This window comes from Lactuca sativa, chromosome 3 (assembly GCF_002870075.4).
Source record: "Lactuca sativa cultivar Salinas chromosome 3, Lsat_Salinas_v11, whole genome shotgun sequence".
NCBI lineage: Eukaryota > Viridiplantae > Streptophyta > Magnoliopsida > Asterales > Asteraceae > Lactuca > Lactuca sativa.
Window position 1 is genome coordinate 204147103 of NC_056625.2, and position 19758 is coordinate 204166860.

Below are 19758 nucleotides of genomic sequence, written 5' to 3' on the forward strand. Positions count from 1 at the left end.
TCAGAAAAAGCTTGAATGAAGAATCCTGATTTGGCAGGATACCATAGATCGAGAGATGAAGTTCGCTTTAGATAACGGATGATGTTCTTTATAGCCACCATGTGAGGCTCTCTTGGATTAGCTTGAAACCTAGCACAATAGCAAACAGAAAACATAATGCCTGGTCTACTAGCTGTTAGATACACTAGGGACCCTATCATTTATCGATAAAGCGTAATGTCAACAGCAGGTTTCTCCAGAGACAGTGTTAACTTAGTACCAAATGCTATAGGAACCTTTACTTTAGAGTCACCTGTCATGCCAAATTTAGTTAACAGACTCTTTGTGTATGCCTCCTGGTTGATAAAGATGCCTTCTGGACCCTTTCTAATATTTAAACCAAGGAAAAAATTAACTGGACCCAGTGCGCTCATTTCAAATTTAGTCTCCATTAACTTTCTGAATTCAGCTATTAAGCTAGGATTCGTAGAGCCAAAGATGATATCATCAACATAAATTTGAACTATCATTAGATGTTCGCCTTCTTTCTTTCGAAAGAAGGTAGGGTAAACCGAACCTTGCTTAAATTTTGACATTTTAAGAAAACGAGTTAGGGTTTCATACCAAGTTCACGGTGCTTGCTTTAAACCATAAACTGCTTTATCCAACACATAGCAATGATCAGGATATTTCTCGTTCATGAATCTGGGAGGTTGTTCAACATACACTGTTTCTTCTAGTTCTCCATTTAAGAAAGCACATTTGACGTCCATTTGGAAGACTTGAAAGTTTTTATGGGCAGCGTATGCTAGGAAGATTCTAACTGATTTCAACCTTGCCACGGGAGTGAAAGTTTCCTCATAATCGATCCCTTCCTCTTGGCAATATCCTTTTACCACCAACCGAGCCTTGTTTCGAATAACGTTCCCTTCTTTGTCCAATTTGTTTCTAAAGATCCATTTCAAGCCAACTACAGAAGCATCCTTTGGTATGGGAATTAATCTCCAAACTCGGTTACGTTCGAACTCATGGAGTTCATCTTGCATTTCTTGAACCTAATCAGAATGATCAAGTGCAACATTTATTGTTTTCGGTTCGATTTTGGAGATGAACGAGTTAAACATACATAACTCAACTTTCGAGAATAATGCAGTGTGTTTCGCTTTTATCTGAGAACGAGTAAGAACGTTCTCAGAATATTCACCAATAATTTGCTCTTTAGGATGATCCTTGGTCCATTTCGCTAATGGAGGATAATTTGGGTCATATGTCGGATCCAATTCAACATTCACTTCTTCTTTAAATTCTGATTGATCACTCTCGCCTTCGTCGGTTGCCTGATCTTTCTCCCCCTCGACTGGCGAAGTGAAACTAGTGGTAGCATCGAAGTTTGCTTCCTCTGAGAGAGTTGGATTCTCCCCCTCAAATGTCCCTTTATTAGATGGGGACGGTATAGAATTCTCCCCCTCGGAAGATACCTTGTTTGCACTTGGTGCAGATGAATTCTCCCCCATGAATGTTGAGTCGTTGATTTGAGAGTCAGTAGAGGATTGATCACCTGTAGATTTGGGAATGTCACTTGTCATTTCCTTTACCGCATCATCAATAATCTTTTGGAGATTATCAATTTTGTTATCTGCTACTTTTGCCTTTGAGTGTGCCGCTTTCTCCGGTTCATTTTATAACCGAATGTATTCCTTGAACAAGTTGGATATAGGAACCGAGACTTGTCCTGATGTAGGAAAAATTTCCCCTAAGTGACTTTCGTTCCTTCGAACTTTCTTTATGTAATTGTCATCATAGGTGACATAATATGTTTCTTCAATCCTTTTAGATTGTTTATTCAAAACTCTGTAAGCTTTTGAGGAGAGTGAATAACCAAGAAATAAGCCCTCATCTGCTTTAACATCAAATTTGTTTCGGTTCTCCTTGGAGTTGAGGATGAAACACCTTGAACCGAACACATGGAAGAATTTGACATCGGGATTTTGATTATTTAAAATCACATAAGGAGTGATTGAGAATTGTTTATTAAGAAAGGATCGGTTTTGAGTATAACATGCAGTTGCAACAGCATCAGCCCAGAAGTATAAAGGAAGTGAAGCAAAACAAAGCATGGTTCTTGCGGCCTCACATAAGGAGCGGTTTCGCCTTTCAATGATACCATTCTGTTGTGGTGTATACGGGGATGAAAAGTTGTGAGTGATCCCCTTATCAGCTAGAAACTCCTCAAAGTCGTTATTCTTGAACTCCAACCCATTGTCACTCCGGACATTTCTCACAGTCTTTTTCAGTTGCACTTCCACCTGCTTAATAAATGTCTTCAACTTGGGAGTTGTTTCAGATTTTTGTTTAAGAAAGAAAACCCAGGTGAAATGAGAAAAATCATCTACTATGACAAGTATGTACTTACTACCACCGATGCTTTCTAAGGACGAAGGTCCACACAAGTCAATGTGCAATAGTTCAAGAGCTTCAACAATCTTTGTATTGATCCTTGTAGGATGGCTCTTTCTGCTTTGTTTACCCATCTCACAGGTTGCACACAGATGTTCCTTGTCGAACTTGAGAGGAGGGAGTCCTTGAACATGATCACTAAGCACCAATTTATTAATGTCTTTGAAATTAAGGTGTGATAATCTTCGATTCCATAACTAGCTTTCATCTGTATTTGCCTTTGATAGCAAACATATTGGTCGTTTACCCCGTATCGGTTTGAGATTTAATGGATACATCTCTCCCTTTCGCTCTGATTTCAAGAGAACCTTCTTGGATTGTTTTTCAATTATTTCAGATCCTTCATCATCAAATGACACTTTTAGACCTGTTCCTACGACTAGTTGAGATAAACTGATGAGGTTATGTTGTAATCCTTCTACAAAAGCCACTTTTCGAATCGAGAATTCTCCATTTCTTATCATGCCATATCCCTTGATTTTACCATAGGAATTATTTCCATACTTGACAGGCCCACCATCTTTCAGGGACCGAAACTCCCTCAGCTATTCCTTCCTCCCCGTCATGTGACGTGAGCAACCACTGTCGATATACCATTCATCATCGAACTGTTCGTCACTGATTACCTGCAAATTTAAGTAGATTTAGGAACCCAAAGTCTCTTGGGTCCTGGTGAGTTTTTCAGAGGAAAAGGAATTGTAGTAGAAATATCAACCAAATATGTTCTTTTTATCAAAGTGGTTTGATCTTTCCTTTTAATGGTATACACCTTGAATTTAGTATGATCTTGTTTAAATTTTAGTGTATTGCTTTACTTGTTAGATTGCATTTGTATCCTAGGGTTAGTTGATGATTTCTCATTTTGAAGTTTAGGAACTGATGTTATCTTTCCTTTTACTTTGATGTCTTCCCTAGAAAATGCTTTGCATTGGGACTTGGTGGAACCAAAACTTGACCGGGTACAGAAGTTGGGTTTAGAACTAGTTGGGGGACCAAAAGTGGACTTAGGACCGAAACTGGTCTGCGGGCCGAAAGTGGACTTTTGGTTCTGAGCGATGTTTGGACCAAAACCTGACTTTTGGTTCTTAAACTTGGAATAGTAAGAACTTGGGCTGAAAATTTCCTTTACTTTTTCCTTTCCTTTGTCCGTTGAGACCTTCTTAAGAGGAACATAGTTGCGATTTTGGGAATGCCAGTAACTCTTTCTCTTATTCAGATTCTTTGCATATCTTTGATTTCTTAAGCGTTTATGTTTAGCTAGTTCCTTCTATGATTTATGTATATTGAAGCTGGCCTTTCGCTTCTCTCTTTGAGTTTCGGTTGTTTTTGTTTATAGCTTTCGGTTCTTTCTTTGGTTCTTCAAGAATCTCTTTAGTTCCACTTGTGCTTGGTTTGTCGAAGCTTGAGGGTTTGTTGATGGGTTCAACGACGTATCTTCCTTTAACCCTCCATGAAGTTTGCTCAGACAAGCCTTCAGTTTCATCTGCGTTGTCAATAGGGGCAGACTAGAAGAAATCTTCGCACCCTTCTGCATTGTCTTTTTCCACCAAGACTCTTAGTTCTGCTGTTTGTCTAGAAGTGACTCCTTTAGCTGCATATACCTGATTCGGCACAGTTTAAACCTTTTGATAAACCATAGCCTTTTCCTTGAGTTTTTGTGGCTTGTCTTTTGACATGTGAACAAATTCAACCGAATTTTCTGAAATGAGGGGTTTCTCATTCTCAGTCTCGCTTTTTACAAACTCAGAGTAATCAAGAACATCTTCTACCGAGATTTCACTCATCTCGCTTTCTTCATCAAATTCAGATGTCGTATCTAGGTTCATTCTATTTTCAGAGGTCAATTTGGCATTGGACATGTCAAATGATTTTAAAGTGTCTGACTTTATTCTCAATTTATCATTTTCATCTAAAATATCTTTTAGCATACACTTATGTTCCTTAGAATCAATGAAGGTTTCTATTTTGTCCAGTCCAATTTTGTAAGACACGGATGTTTCATCTAATGACACTTCTGATTCACATTCTGCTATGATCTTGTCTTCCTTAAATTCAAGAAAGGGCAAAATCATTTTGTGAATATTCTTTCCTATCTCACAACATAAATGTAACTGAGCAATATTTGTATATAAACGCTTAGCAATTAAACAAAAAACATCTCTTTGTTTTAAAAACTTCAAATTGTCTTTTTGCAAATAAAAACATTCATCCCTAGCTCTAATTTACTCCGCCTCCTTCAACTCAATCCACATCCTTCTCTCCTTTCTCTTTGAAGACACCCTGCTGAGTTGGTCGGTTAGGTTAGAATTCGCTAAGCGAGTTTGCATGAGACTACCACTTAAGTTAGAAAATTTAAATTTTAATTCATTTAATTCTTCTTCATAATTTTTCAATGGAACTTTAAGTGATTCAAGGATGGATTGTACCTTTTTGATCAACCGATCGCAGTCGTTAATCTGCTCACTTACTGGCTTTGCTGGAAAACATTTGTTTCAGTCATATTCGGTTCCTCACTTGCACTTTCGGTTGATGGACTTGCCAAGAAGATCAAGCATTTGCCAGCTGAACCTTCTTCCTTTGCCACATAATCCTTTCCATGAGTGGGATTTCTTACCTCTTCATCTTCAGAGTCGGTTGACCAAACTTCTACGCCACCGAACACGTCATCATCTGCATTTTCCTGCACAATCGAAGCATCCATAGTACCTTTTGAATTGTTAGTTGTCTTCTTTTTCTTGATTTCTTCCAGCTTGCGCATGTAGTACGCCTCATCATCTTCACCATCTCTTTTCTCAGCATGCAATCCTTGGCAAAGCGGTTCTTTCCGTGACAGTAATTGCAGTCATATCGAGAGTCTCCTGTAAGTTTGCTCTCCTTCCCGTCTTCATCCTTTTGAGAAGAGATCTTCGCTTCATCCTTCACCTTTTCACTCTTTGAAAGAAAGAAGGCGAACATCTAATGATAGTTCAAAAGAAAGAAGGCGAACATCTAATGATAGTTCAAATTTATGTTCAAGTTTGCTCTGATACCAATTGTTAGAACGTAGTTCTTTCAGGATCGATTGATTCTATGCATGCAAACGAATAAGAACGTAAAAATAAACACGAATTTGGCTTGAATATGTTGAATGATTAATGCTTCAACACCTTTTCAGAGCTGTAACTTCCCTGCCAGTTTCGGTTCTTACTGACCGGAAATTTTCTTCTTGCAAACTTCTTTGGATTGGTGACCATAATAGCATACTCCTCACTTGTAAGTTCACACTCAGACAAATCAGACTCTTCTTCTTCTTCTGAAATGCCTTTTTGTTGAGACAAGAGCCAACGATCCTACACCAGAAACCACTTTTGCTTCTTTGGTTACGACACTTTCATGGGACTTAAGTATTCCTACAAGTTTCACTATCGAGTAAGACTTAAACTGTTCATGTGCTTTTACACTAGAAACCACGGCCATCCATTCTGGTCTGAGTCCGTTCATGAAAGTTACTTTATGCTCAATCAACTTCCTCTCTATTCCATGTTTTATCATCTTACTTAAGAGATGATTGAACCAATCAAAAGTCTGTACTAGCTTCTCCTCCGGTTTATGTTCGAAAACTCCAAATTCTGACAGTAGCAATGTTTGAATAGAGTGTTCAAGATCTTCATCGGTCGAATAGAGTTCTTTCAACCTATCCCATATTTCTTTTTCCGTCTTGCACGAACTTACTAACCGAAACATGTCAGATTGCAAGGCGAATCTTATCATTGTCATGGGCTTAACGTTACATAGAAGCTTGTCTTTTTCATCCTGTGGCATCTTCTGTTCATCAGCAATCAACTTGTTATATTCAGTTTGAGTCTTAACTGTTGTGTTCGTTCCAGAATGAACAAACGGTCCGAGTGTGATGGCTTCCCAGATGAGATTGCCATTATCCTCAGATCCAACCACGTAGTCTTCAAAGTGATGTGCCCACATTTCATAGTCCTGAGTGTAGAGTATGGGTATTATTGTAGTGGATCCAATGTTGTTTGAGATGTTGATTGGGTTTGTTTGCGAATCATTGTGAGACATGGTGAGCTTCTATAATCAAACTTGTATACTTGAGATTAGGGTTTGATGTAAAACTTAGTTTCCGTCGAAACAAAGAAGACGACTTCTTATTTATACGATAAAAGCAGAAACCCTAACGAATTCTGAATACAGAAGGAATGTGTATTGATCACACAGTCTCCCGCTCTGATACCAATTGTTAGAAAGTAGTTCTTTTAGGATCGATTGATTGGATGCATGCAAACGAATAAGAACGTAAAAATAAACACGAATATGGATTGAATATGTTGAATGATTAATGCTTCAACACCTCAGAAGAGCTCGACTAAGAACTTCGACTATAGAGGTGTTTTAGGGTTACAATTATCAAACGTAATAAAAGTTGTTAAAATATAATGCACACATGCATGCATATATATAGTCTAACCCTATGAGAAAACACGGATGGACAGGCCCAATCCGGATATAATACAAAAAGCCCAAGACACAACATAATAAGCCCCAATATTAACCCAACTCCACAACTTGTTGCAGACATTTGAATCGGGGATGAAGAAAAATTAGGTCCCTTATGCGACAAGTGCTCCTATCCTAGCCATTGGGAAAAATATAGGAAAGAAGAGGAAAGTAAATCCTCAATCAAATTAGAAGAGAAAGGCCCGTGCGGGAGTATCTGGTAGTGGGTCGAAGTCAAAGTTTGCAAGGGGAAACCATATGTGGCAGGTACGTACACAATTCAATTAAATACCTCACAACTTACTCATTCTTGGGTACTTGACACATGATGTGGTTTCCACATTTGTATTGATTTGCAGGGGTTAAGAGAAAGTGAGGAGGTGGACCATGGAATAATAAACCGGGTCATGGGGAATAGGCAATATTCACATCTTACCAAGATTGGAACTTATAGTCTAGTGCTCGATGATGATGTTAGGATAGATTTGATTAATTGATGTTATTTGTCAGAAATGACATGAAACATTATTTATTTGCATGCATTGTTCAAACAAGGTTTATGATATTCTTTTGATGATATGAATGGTTTGATTTTAGCTTATAAAAATGTGTTTTATGTTTAAAGCTTTACCTTGTAATGGCGTGTATGAAATTATGATTTGTGTTGATAGCTTAGGCAATAATGTATTTCATATTGATTTGTTTAATGGTGTAGACAAAGCATGCTTGTGGTATTTTCGTCTTTGGCACACTAACAAGATACACATCGCCCAACTCCAAAGGGATTGAGTGTTGGGAACATTTGACTTAAGGTCAGATAATGAAAGCAAGTCTTCTTTTTTAGCAAGATGACAAAATCATCATTCACTAGAAAATGTCAAAGAGGTGAAGGATTGTTGGACCTTATCCATACAAATGTGTGTGGGCCCTTCAAATATGCTACAAGGGATGCAAATCGATACTTCGTGAAATTTATAGATAATTATAGCAGATATGGGTATATCTACTTAATCAAACATAAATCAGGAAATTTCGAAAAGTTCAAAGATTTTAGGCATGAGTTCGAGAATCAATTTGGTAGGAATATAAAGATGCTTCAATCTGACAGAGGTGGAGAGTACCTTAGTATCGTGTTCCATGACTATCTCAAGGAATGTGGAATTTTTTCACAATTGACTCCTCCCAAAACACCACAACTTAATGGTATGGTTGAGTAGTGTAATCAAACCTGACTTGATATGGTTCGCTCTATGATAAGTTGAGCTTATCTTCTAATTAGTTTATGGGGTTATACTTTGGAACCAGTTGCCCGTATCCTAAATCTTTTTCCCACTAAGAAGGTTGCCAAAACACCTCATGAGATGTGGATAAGGAAGGCACCCTTACTCGTACAAATCAAGGTCTGGGGCTGTGAAGCTCTCTTGAGATGTGAAAGTGTGACAACCCAAAATTTCTAGCTTACATTCTTCATTTCTTATCAAATTTAAACTCGTTTTCTTACTATTTTCTAGCACTGTTTGGAGACAAATAGAGTGTTTAAAGCCTAGTATAAGCAGGGTAGGAGTCATGGGATAAGTATTGTGGGTGTATCACCTTGCATTTGAGCTAATCACACCAACACAAGGTGTCTGCGGCCACATACCCATCCCAACCGCACACTCTCCCTATATATAGAACACTTAGCCATTTGGAACACTTTCTACACTTCTACAAAGCTAGGACCCGAAATCCTCTCAAGTATCATCCAAATCTGCTTGAGGATCTTCATAAAAGGTAGCATCTTTAGCCAAGAACACCAAGAACACTAGGTGTACGGACACACACACCATGTATGGCCGCACACCCAACCGCACACACCAAGTGTGGCCGCACACACTGGCCGCACACACACAAAAAGTGTGTGTTTTGACCATACACTCCCTTGTATGGCCATATACCCCTTATATATAATCGTATATGGTTGTAACACTTCAATATAAGTGTTTACTAGTCCCTAAGGTGGTCCCTGTTCAATAAATTGTTTTTTAAACACTAATTATATTCATATATGTATCATATATGTTAAATAGGATCCGCGTGTGTGTTCAAGTCTTCCCTTGACACCTAGCTATCCTACATCATTCAGTTCATCCAAACCACCATCTACAGGTGAGTTCATACCCCTTAATCAATAGTTTAAATGTTTTTAAATGCTTTTATGGGCGGAATACAAGTTAAATACTTATATTTACTATATCAATCATATGTGATTAATAACTACCAAACCAATAATTTGCTTACTGTTCAAACTGTTTTGCTTCAAACTGTTTTACAAACTCTTTTACTTATTAAATACTTTTACTTAAACTCTTTTATATTTATTATCAAATGCATGCCTATGTATGTATAGTTATATAAGTAATGTGTGAAGGGCTTAGGAAGACTATATCGCTTTATCTCCTTTTCCTCGTTGGTATGTGGCTGTAGGGCATCGGCTATTCGTCCGAAGTTCGTCTATCCATTAGTTATATATTATGTATACATATATAGACATAAAAGTTCTTTCAACCAGTTCCATACCTTTGGGTAGCAAGGGTTTCACAAACATGATCATACATTACTAGTAAGCTACCATAGGGTTAGCACAGGAAGATACTAATACAATTACTAGAACAATGAAACATACAATGAGTCAGTTCATTCACGACTCAATACGAGTAGTACACACAGTACATTACTATACATGCTAGATCGAGAGAGAACGCACATTACAACTAGCACACACTGAACATTACAGTACATTACTATACATGCTAGATAGAGAGAGAACACACATTATAGCTAGCACACGCAGAACATTACAGTACATACAAGCCAGACAGAGAAAGAGTATAGTTTACAGTTAGCACATTCATTACATGTACATTCATGTAGTTATGTGAACCATTAAACGGGTCATGGTACTTCCTGCCATGACCATTTTTGTATCCTGAATCTCCTTTATTGGGGAGCATATGAGTTTGCGTATAGATCTATAATGGATTGACTATCTTACACCTTGCTGCTCGCAAAGTGGTACTTGCAAGTCTACGGGTGCCAAATGTCATTTCTTACGGCGTCTTACATCGTCGTTTTACTAGAGTCAGTAGCAGGATACAGGTCGATCACATGTTACTTTAAATGCCTTTTGTTTTTAAAGTAGTTAGTACAGCAGTAGTCACTTATTACAAATAGTACAATACTATGATATTTTCCCATTACATTCACTTCGTGAATATTCACACGATGCACGGTAATGTAAAAACTCTATTTTTGGTTAATAATAGTCGGAATTGGGAAAATACACACTCTTACAAGAGACACACACACAGACACTAGGAGCCTTGGTAGAAGGCTACCATTAGTAGGAAATGTAGGGTTTTCTAGGAGAGTTCAAACATTTTACAAAACATATTACAAGACATTTTACTAAACATTGTACAATGCATCTTACAAATGCTTTCATACAAACATAGACATTAATATACTTATGATCTCACCAGCTTTAAGCTGATACTCGCATTCAAAATAACTTGTATTCTCAGGTAACCAATAGGCAGGCATAGGTGCCAGGTTTTGAGAAGATGGAGTTCGTTCAAGACTCATCTTTTATTTTGATATGTATATTTTGGTGTCTATATAACATGACAGAACACACATGTATGAAATTATATTATTAATGCAATGGATGATGTTGTTGCTTGTTTACTATTATTCATTGTTGTGATATTGTACATGATGTCCTCCGCCACAGAAGGTTTCCGCCGTTCATGGTTTTGGGGTGCGACAGATTGGTATCAGAGCCTTGTTTATAGTGAATTGAGTATATCAACCCATAAAAGATATACTAACTATAAATACAATGGGATTAAAATACTCTGACCAAGAGTTTATACGTTAAATATTAAAATATTTAATTAAGTATACGTGCCTGCTTTCATACTAAAATCAGTGTCACTAAGATAATACAAAAGTATTACGATTGTTGGGCAACACAAGTAGACTTAGAGACATATAGTCAAAACTGGCAAGATATAGCCTGATCAACTATATTATCCGAGGGTTGACTAGCATGTGCCTAAGTGTGGTTGTGAGGTTGCAACAAGTCTAAAAACTTACCCACAATACTACAATGAGAACAATAGAACCTAAACTTAAAATACTATAGGAGTATTTTGCATCACTATAAGTTACTTATGTACTAGATTCTTATACCTCTCTTCTCGCATAGATTTAATGGCTGGATTCCACCTTCCCAGAGACTCGTACTATCCCAACCACAGCAATGCAGGATGGCTGGAAGATGAACCAGAATATGATCACCCAATTCCTTTGGATGATCATGAAGCTGAAGGTTTTTCTGATGGTTCTGACTCAGAGCCAGAGGTCAACAACCTATTTCCAGCTGAGAAACACCCAAACCCCTGTCCAGCATTTCAAGGACCCACACCCTTGTGGGCAACCAACCTGAATCACTGGAGTGACGAGCAGGGTCAATCCTTACCTTACTTTGGGGACCGAAGCTTTTACAACCTCAGCGAAGGTGGCTCTGCTGATCGAGCTCTACCCGTCATGGTCCATAGAGTAGCTCGTAATGTTGAACAGGGTCGAGCAGCCATCGATCGAGTCATGGAAATTGATGCCAACTCGGGTGTCAACACTGTCCGCATTCGTCAGCTAGAGTCTGCTCACGAAAGGGCTCTGGTTCACAATGCAGCTCTTCGGAGGGAACTCACTGAAACCCAACTGAAGTCAGAGAACTTCGAGCTCAACAAGCAAGAGCTGATAGGCACATGAGGGATATAGAACGTCTCATGTCGGGATCAAGAACTCACTCTGGTAGTTCTCGGCGCCGATAGGGCTCTGGTTCACAATGCAGCTCTTCGGAGGGTAGTTCTCGGCACCAAGTTATGTAAAACTCTGGCCTAATTCCCTATCTTTCTAAATCATAGGCATGTTAGGTCTTGGTTAGGTTGTAATTCTGTGAAAATTTTCCCATTTTGGTTGATGTAAGGCCTCTTTCTGTTAGCCGTTTTTCCCGAACTTGTTAACATCTGTAATTCCAGTAATATTGACAGGTACCTAATCTTATGGGAGTTATTATCCAAATGTGTTCATCTATTAAGTTCTAGATGTACATTCAATCGTATTTTTGGGCTATGAAGAGTTAGTCCATGAGTCATTTTCATCAATTCTTCCATTAAATGCTTATCAATGTTTTGATCTTCATAAACTTTTAGATCAAAGATGCTGCCTTGCATAAATCCAAGGAAAAACCCTAATAACGAAACACCGACACCACCTCCTCCACCTCCTCAACCACATACTCCTCAGTTCGACACGGCAACCCTAAATGCTGTTGTAGCTGCAGCTATGGCTACAGCCATGGCTCAATATCATTTGTCTGGTTCCACTGGAGGAGGAACCCCTGTCCTGTCTACTCATGGTGAAATCCTGGTGCGCTTGAAAGAGTGATCCTACAAGGAATTCACCAACTGCAAGCCATTGTCCTTCAAAGGGACTGGCGGAGTCATTACCCTCTCACAATGGTTCGAGAAAACCGGATCGGTTTTCGAAATCTGCTCTTGTCCCGAGGAGAGCAAGGTGAAATTCGCGACTTGCACCTTCGAAACGAAAGCCCTATCATGGTGGAACAACCATTTTAAGTCACTATCTCTTATAGGGGCTAATTCTATGGGTTGGGAAACTTTGAAAGACCTCATGATTGAGGAGTACTGCCCGAGGGGCGAGATCCAGAAGCTAGAGGAAGAGCTATGGAGCCTAACCATGAAGGGCTCCAATGTCGTCGCCTACACCGCCAGATTCTGTGAGCTGGTAGCCGTCTATCCCAACCTGATTCCTTTAGAGGGAAAGAAAATTGAGAGATACATATGGGGTTTGGTGCCACCATACCAGGGAAATGTTTTGGCATCACACCCCACCACATTTGATAGTGCCAAACGATTGACACAGCGGATCATAGACCATGGGGTTCGTACCCCAACCTCAACAACTACCCTGCCCATCTCAGAACCCGCAAGAACTGCTGATTCCAAGCGGAAGTTTTGGGATGACAAGAAGAAGGCTAAGGATGCCAAAAAGCAGCAGGTTGTGGCAGTACATGCTGCGATAGCACCTGCCGCTGCTGCTCCGGTAAAGCAGTATGCTGGAAATTTGCCTAAGTGCAACAAGTGCAAATTCCATCACGTCGGCGCCTGCCAGGAGATGCAGTGTCTGAACTGCAACGGGAAGGGGCACACTGCCCATTTCTGTAAAGCTCCGGCGAAGCCAATCAATCAAGCCGCCCGTGCTGGAGTGGGCCAAACTTGCTACGATTGTGGCGAGGTAGGCCACTTCAAAAGAAACTGCCCGAAGGCAGGGTTTTCTGGTGGAGCGGCAAGAGTTCTAGCCATAGGCCATGAGGAAGCTGTTGTCGACCCCACAGTGGTCATTGGTACGTTTCTCCTCGATAACTCTTATGCATGCATTCTATTTGATAGTGGAGTGGAGAGGAGTTTCGTGAACCAAAAATTTGCTAATTTACTTAAGCAAAAATCACGAGCACTTAATGAACCGTTCACTGTAGAAATGGCTAATTGAAAGACAGAGAGCACTAGTAGTATATTCATAGGGTGTACCCTAACTTTAGATAGCCATTCATTTTCTATCGATCTTATGCCTGTCTCAATTAAAAGTTTCGACGTCATTATCGGCATGGATTGGTTGAGTCTTCATCGTGCCGATATCATGTGTTACGAAAAGGTTGTTCGCCTTAATCTGCTTCCTGGCGAAACCTTAGTAGTTTATGGCGACAAACCCGGCACGAACCTCCGTATCATTTCGAGCATTCAAGCTCAGAAATTCTTGCGAAAGCAATGTCGTGCATTCCTTGCTCATGTGGTCGATGCGAGCCAAGAAACGAAGGACATTCAGAACATTCCAGTAGTATGCGACTTTCTCGAAATCTTTCCAGAAGAACTCCCAGGATTACCTCCGCAACGTCAAGTCGAGTTCTGAATCTACTTAGTTCCAGGGGCTACTCCAGTAGCCAAATCGCCCTATCGTCTAGCACCTGCAGAGATGCAAGAACTGTCCGGTCAACTCAACGAACTGCTCAGCAAGGGCTTTATAAGACCAAGCTTCTCACCATGGGGAGCTCCAGTCTTATTCGTCAAGAAGAAAGATGGATCGTTTTGTATGTGCGTCGACTACAGGGAGCTCAACAAGCTGACAGTCAAAAATCGTTATCTGTTGCCTCGTATTGACGATTTATTTGACCAACTTCAAGGGGAGAACTTCTTTTCAAAAATCGACTTGAGATCCGGATATCACCAACTACGAGTGCTAGGGGAGGATGTTCCAAAGACAGCCTTCCGAACTCGTTATGGGCACTACGAATTCGTAGTGATACCGTTCGGAGTTCGGATTAACAAACGCGCCCGCTGTATTCATGGAATTAATGAATAGGGTGTGTCATCCTTACTTGGATCAGTTCGTCATCGTCTTCATCGATGACATACTTATCTACTCTCGAAGTAAGGAGGAGCATAGTCAACATCTGCATCAAGTACTCGAAATATTACATTCGGAGAAGCTCTATGAGAAGTTCTCGAAATGCGAATTTTGGATTCGACGATTTGAATTCTTAGGGCACGTGGTTAGCGAAGAGGGTATACACGTGGACCCTTCCAAAATCAAGGCCATTGAGAACTGGTCAGCACCGAAGACGCCTACATAAATTCGTCAATTTCTAGGCCTCGCTGGCTACAATCGTAGGTTCATACAGAACTTCTCCCGCGTTGTGAAACCTCTTACAACACTGACCTAGAAGGGCGTGGCCTTTGACTGGGAAGAGAAGCAGGAAAGAGCGTGTCAAATGCTCAAACGAGCCTTGTGCACCACACCAATACTATCCCTTCCCGAAGGAATAGAAGACTTCATTGTCTATTGCGATGCGTCGAATCAAGGACTCGGATGTGTTCTGATGCAACGAGGTAAGGTCATCGCCTATGCCTCGAGACAGCTGAAGACACATGAGGTAAATTACACGACCCACGATCTTGAACTAGGAGTAGTTGTGTTTGCTCTGAAGATCTGGAGACATTACTTGTACGGAACGAAAATCACTATCTTTACAGACCACAAAAGCTCACAACACATATTCGACCAGAAGGAGCTCAACATGAGACAACGACGGTGGGTCGAGCTACTCAGTGATTACGAATGCGAAATTTGTTATCATCCGGGTAAAGCCAACGTAGTAGCTGACGCCCTAAGTTGGAAGGAATATTCTGGTCGTAGAGTTAAATCATTGACTATGACTATCCATTCACACTTGTCCACACAAATTAAGGTGGCTCAGCTCGACACTTTCAAGCCTGAAAATGTGGCGGGTGAATCCCTGAGAGGGATGGATAAGAACTTGGAGGTTAAGGGTGGCGGAGCTTATTATTTCATGGACCGGATCTGGACCCCGAAACTCGGTGGGTTCAGAGACTTGGTCATGAATGAGGCGCACAACACTCGTTATTTCATGCACCCGGGATGAGATAAGATGTATCTGGATCTTCAAAAATTATACTGGTGGCCTAACATGAAAGTAGATATTGCTACCTTCGTGAGTAAATGCCTTACTTGCGCAAAGGTCAAGGTCGAATACCAGAAACCCTCCGGTCTATTGTAATAGCCTGAGATACCGGAATGGAAGTGGGAGCGGATAACTATGGATTTCATAACCAAGTTGCCCAAGAAAACGGGTGGACTTGATACCATATGGGTCATCGTCGATAGATTGACCAAGTCTGCACACTTCCTGCCGATCAAAGAAACAGACAAGATAGAGAAGCTTACAAGAACCTACATTAGGGAGATGGTACGATTGCACGGTGTTCCCTTATCCATTATCTCGGACATAGATAGTAGATTCAATTTAAGGTTCTGGTAGTCGTTACAAAGTTCCTTAGGGACTAGGCTGGACATGAGCACAGCCTACTATCCAAACCTTGGAAGATATGTTGCGAGCCTGCTCCATTCGAGGCCCTCTATGGCCGAAAGTGCAGATCCCCTCTATGCTGGGTTGCGGTGGGTGATACCCAGTTAGCCAAAGGACGAGTTCCTGAAAGCACTCTCACAGGTCCGAAGATCATATGGGAAACAACGGAGAAGATCGTTTAGACCCATGAACGATTGAAAGCCTCCAGAGACCGACAGAAAAGCTACACTGATAAACGTAGGAAACCTTTGGAATTCCAGGTGGGTGACCATTTTCTATTGAAGGTCTCACCCTGGAAGGGCTTGATACGCTTCGGAAAGTGTGGAAAGCTAAATCCAAGGTACATAGGGCCTTTCGAGATTCTCGCAAGAATTGGCCCTGTAGCTTACAAACTTAACTTACCGCGCGAACTCAGTAACGTACATTCTACCTTCCACGTATCGAACTTGAAAAAGTGTCTGTCCGACGAGACTCTTGTTATTCCACTCGACGAGATCGAGATCAATGAGAGCCGCAACTTCGTAGAAGAACCAGTAGAGATCATGGACCGAGAGGTCAAGCAAACGAAATAGAGCCGTATCCCGATAGTGAAGGTCCGCTGGAACGCCAAGCGAGGACCGGAATTCACTTGGGAGCATGAGGGTCAGATGAAACTGAAATATCCTCGTCTTTTTACTTAGTTAATTATAACTACTTAATTGCTTAAAACTCTAACTTCGGGACGAAATTCCTTCTAAGGAGGGGATGATGTGACAACCCGAAATTTCTAGCTTACATTCTTCATTTCTTATCAAAGTTAAACTCGTTTTCTTACTATTTTCTAGCACTGTTTGGAGACAAATAGAGTGTTTAAAGCCTAGTATAAGCAGGTTAGGAGTCGTGGGATAAGTATTGTGGGTGTACCGCCTTGCATTTGAGCCAATCACACCAACACAAGGTGTGTGCGGCCACACACCCATCCCAACTGCACACTCTCCCTATATATAGAACACTTAGCCATTTGGAACACTTTCTACACTTCTACAAAGCTAGGACCCGGAATCCTCTCAAGTATCATCCAAATTTCCTTGAGGATCTTCATAAAAGGTAGCATCTTTAGCCAGGAACACGAAGAACACTAGGTGTACGGCCGCACACACCATGTATGGCTGCACACCCAACCGCACACACCAAGTGTGGCCACACACACTGGCCGCACACACACAAAAAGTGTGGGTTTTGACCATACACTCCCTTGTATGGCCATATACCCCTTATATATAATCGTATATGGTTGTAACACTTCAATATAAGTGTTTACTAGTCCCTAACGTGGTCCCAATTCAATAAATAGTTGTTTTTAAACACTAATTATATTCATATATGTATCATATATGTTAAATAGGATCCGCGTGTATGTTCAAGTCTTCCCTTGACACCTAGCTATCGTACATCATTCAGTTCATCCAAACCACCTTCTACAGGTGAGTTCATACCCCTTAATCAATGGTTTAAATGTTTTTAAATGCTTTTATGGGGGGGGGGGATACAAGTTGAATACTTATAGTTATTATCTCAATCACCTGTGATTAATAACTACCAAACCAGTAATTTGCTTACTATTCAAACTATTTATCAAACTATTTTGCTTCAAACTGTTTTACAAACTCTTTTATTTATCAAATACTTTTACTTAAACTCTTTTATACTTATTATCAAATGCATGCCTAGTTATGTATAGTTATATAAGTAATGTGTAAAGGGCTTAGGAAGACTAGATCGCTTTATCTCATTTTCCTCATTGGGATGTGGCTGTAGAGCATCGGCTATCCGTCCGAAGGTCGTCTATCCATTAGTTATATATTATGTATACATATATAGACATAAAAGTTCTTTCAACCAGTTCCATACCTTTGGGTAGCAAGGGTTTCACAAACATGATCATACATTACTAGTAAGCTACCATAGGGGTAGCACAGGAAGATACTAATACAATTACTAGAACAATGAAACATACAATGAGTCAGTTCATTCATGACTCAATACGAGTAGTACACACAGTACATTACTATACAATCTAGATAGAGAGAGAACACACATTACAGCTAGCACATGCAGAACATTATAGTACATTACTATACATGCTAGATAGAGAGAGAACACACATTACAGCTAACATATGCAGAACATTACAGTACGTACAGGACAGATAGAGAAAGAGTACACTTTACAGTTAGCACATTCATCACATGTATATTCATGTAGTTATGTGAACCATTAAGCGGGTCATGGCACTTCCTGTCATGACCGTTTTTGTATCCCAAATCTCCTTTATTGTGGAGCGTATGAGTTTGCGTATAGAAACATTGTACAAAACATCTTACAAGACATTGTACAAAACATCTTAGAAGACATTTTATAAAACATTGTACAAAACATCTTACAAGACATCTTACAAATGCTTTCATAAAAACACAGACATTAATATACTTATGATCTCACTAACTTTAAGCTGATACTCGTGTTTAAAATAACTTGTATTCTTAGGTAACTAATAGGCAGGTACAGGTGCCAGGTTTTGAGAAGATGGACTTCGTTCAAGACTCATCTTTTATTTTGATATGTATATTTTGGTGTCTATATAACTTGACAAAATACACATGTATGAAATTATATTATTAATGCAATGGAGGATGTTGTTGCTTGTTTACTATTATTCATTGTTGTGATACTGTACATGACGTCCTCCGCAACAGAACATTTCCGCCGTTCATGGTTTTTGGGTGTGACAGAAAGTCATGAAAATCTTGAACCTAGAGTTGAGAAGTGTGTTTTCATTAGCTACCCATAAAAGTCCTTTGGATACTTGTTCTACAGACCTATTGAGAACATGGTCTTTATAGCTCAAAGATAGTCTTTAGAGGGAGAGAGAGAGAGAGAGAGAGAGAGAGAGAGAGTTCATATTTAAAGAGGATAGTGAGAGTGCTGTTGATTTGGAAGAAATTACATAGTCATCTAATGAAGGAACCTTATATGACACTAGCTCCACCAGTGGATGAGATTCTTATTGAGCCCATTGACAATTCATTACATCTTCTTCGGTTCAGTAGAGTTAACGTACCACCCGAATTCTATCGTTTCCATATTATTGTTGATGGAGATATGTTTATCAGTGATGGAACACTGGTAAGTTTGGAAGAACCCGCTAACTACAATGAAGCGATGACAGGCCCTAAGGCTTCCAAATGGAATGAAGAAATGGACAACGAGATTTAGTCCATGTATGATAACTAAGTCTGAAACTTGGTTGATCATGAACCTGGTTTAAAGATGGTAGGTTGTGAATGGATCTTCAAGAAGAAGACCTACATGGATGGGAAAGCACACACATTCAAAGCTCCACTTGTTGCGAAGGGCTTTACTCAAACCCAAGGGGTTGACTATGATGAGATCTTCTCACAAGTGGCTAAGATCAAGTCAATCAAGGTTATGCTTTCCATAGATGCCTTTTATGATTACGAGGTGTGGCATATGGATGTTAAAATTGCTTTCCTAAATAGGAAGTTGATTGAAGATGTTTACAGGAGTCAGCCAACGGGTTTTCTACATATCAAGTATCCTTATAGAGTGTGTAAGCTTGAGAAGTCCATTTATGGATTGAAACAAGCATTTCGTAGTTGGAATCTTTACTTCCATGAGAAATTAAAAGAGTTTGATTCTCTAGGAGTGATGATGAGTCATGTGTGTTTGTCAAAGCAAGTGGGAGAATAGTGACCTTCCTAGTGTTGTATGTTGATGACATACATCTTATAGGAAATGACATTCCAACCTTGCAAGAAGTG

At 39.9% G+C, this 19758-nt stretch overlaps 1 protein-coding gene across 1 annotated transcript in view; it reads right to left on the bottom strand.

The window, feature by feature from the left end:
- Nucleotides 1-3710: 3710 nt before the first annotated feature.
- Nucleotides 3711-19758, bottom strand: part of LOC128132888 (uncharacterized) — an 80345-nt gene continuing 64297 nt past the window's right edge. Inside the window, exons 2-6 of the mRNA XM_052769888.1 lie at nucleotides 5628-5765; nucleotides 5218-5391; nucleotides 4905-5116; nucleotides 4059-4263; nucleotides 3711-3941 (exon numbers count right to left, since the gene is read on the bottom strand). Coding sequence (XP_052625848.1) covers nucleotides 3711-3941; nucleotides 4059-4263; nucleotides 4905-5116; nucleotides 5218-5391; nucleotides 5628-5765 — 960 coding nt within the window. The remainder of the gene's footprint in view (nucleotides 3942-4058; nucleotides 4264-4904; nucleotides 5117-5217; nucleotides 5392-5627; nucleotides 5766-19758) is intronic.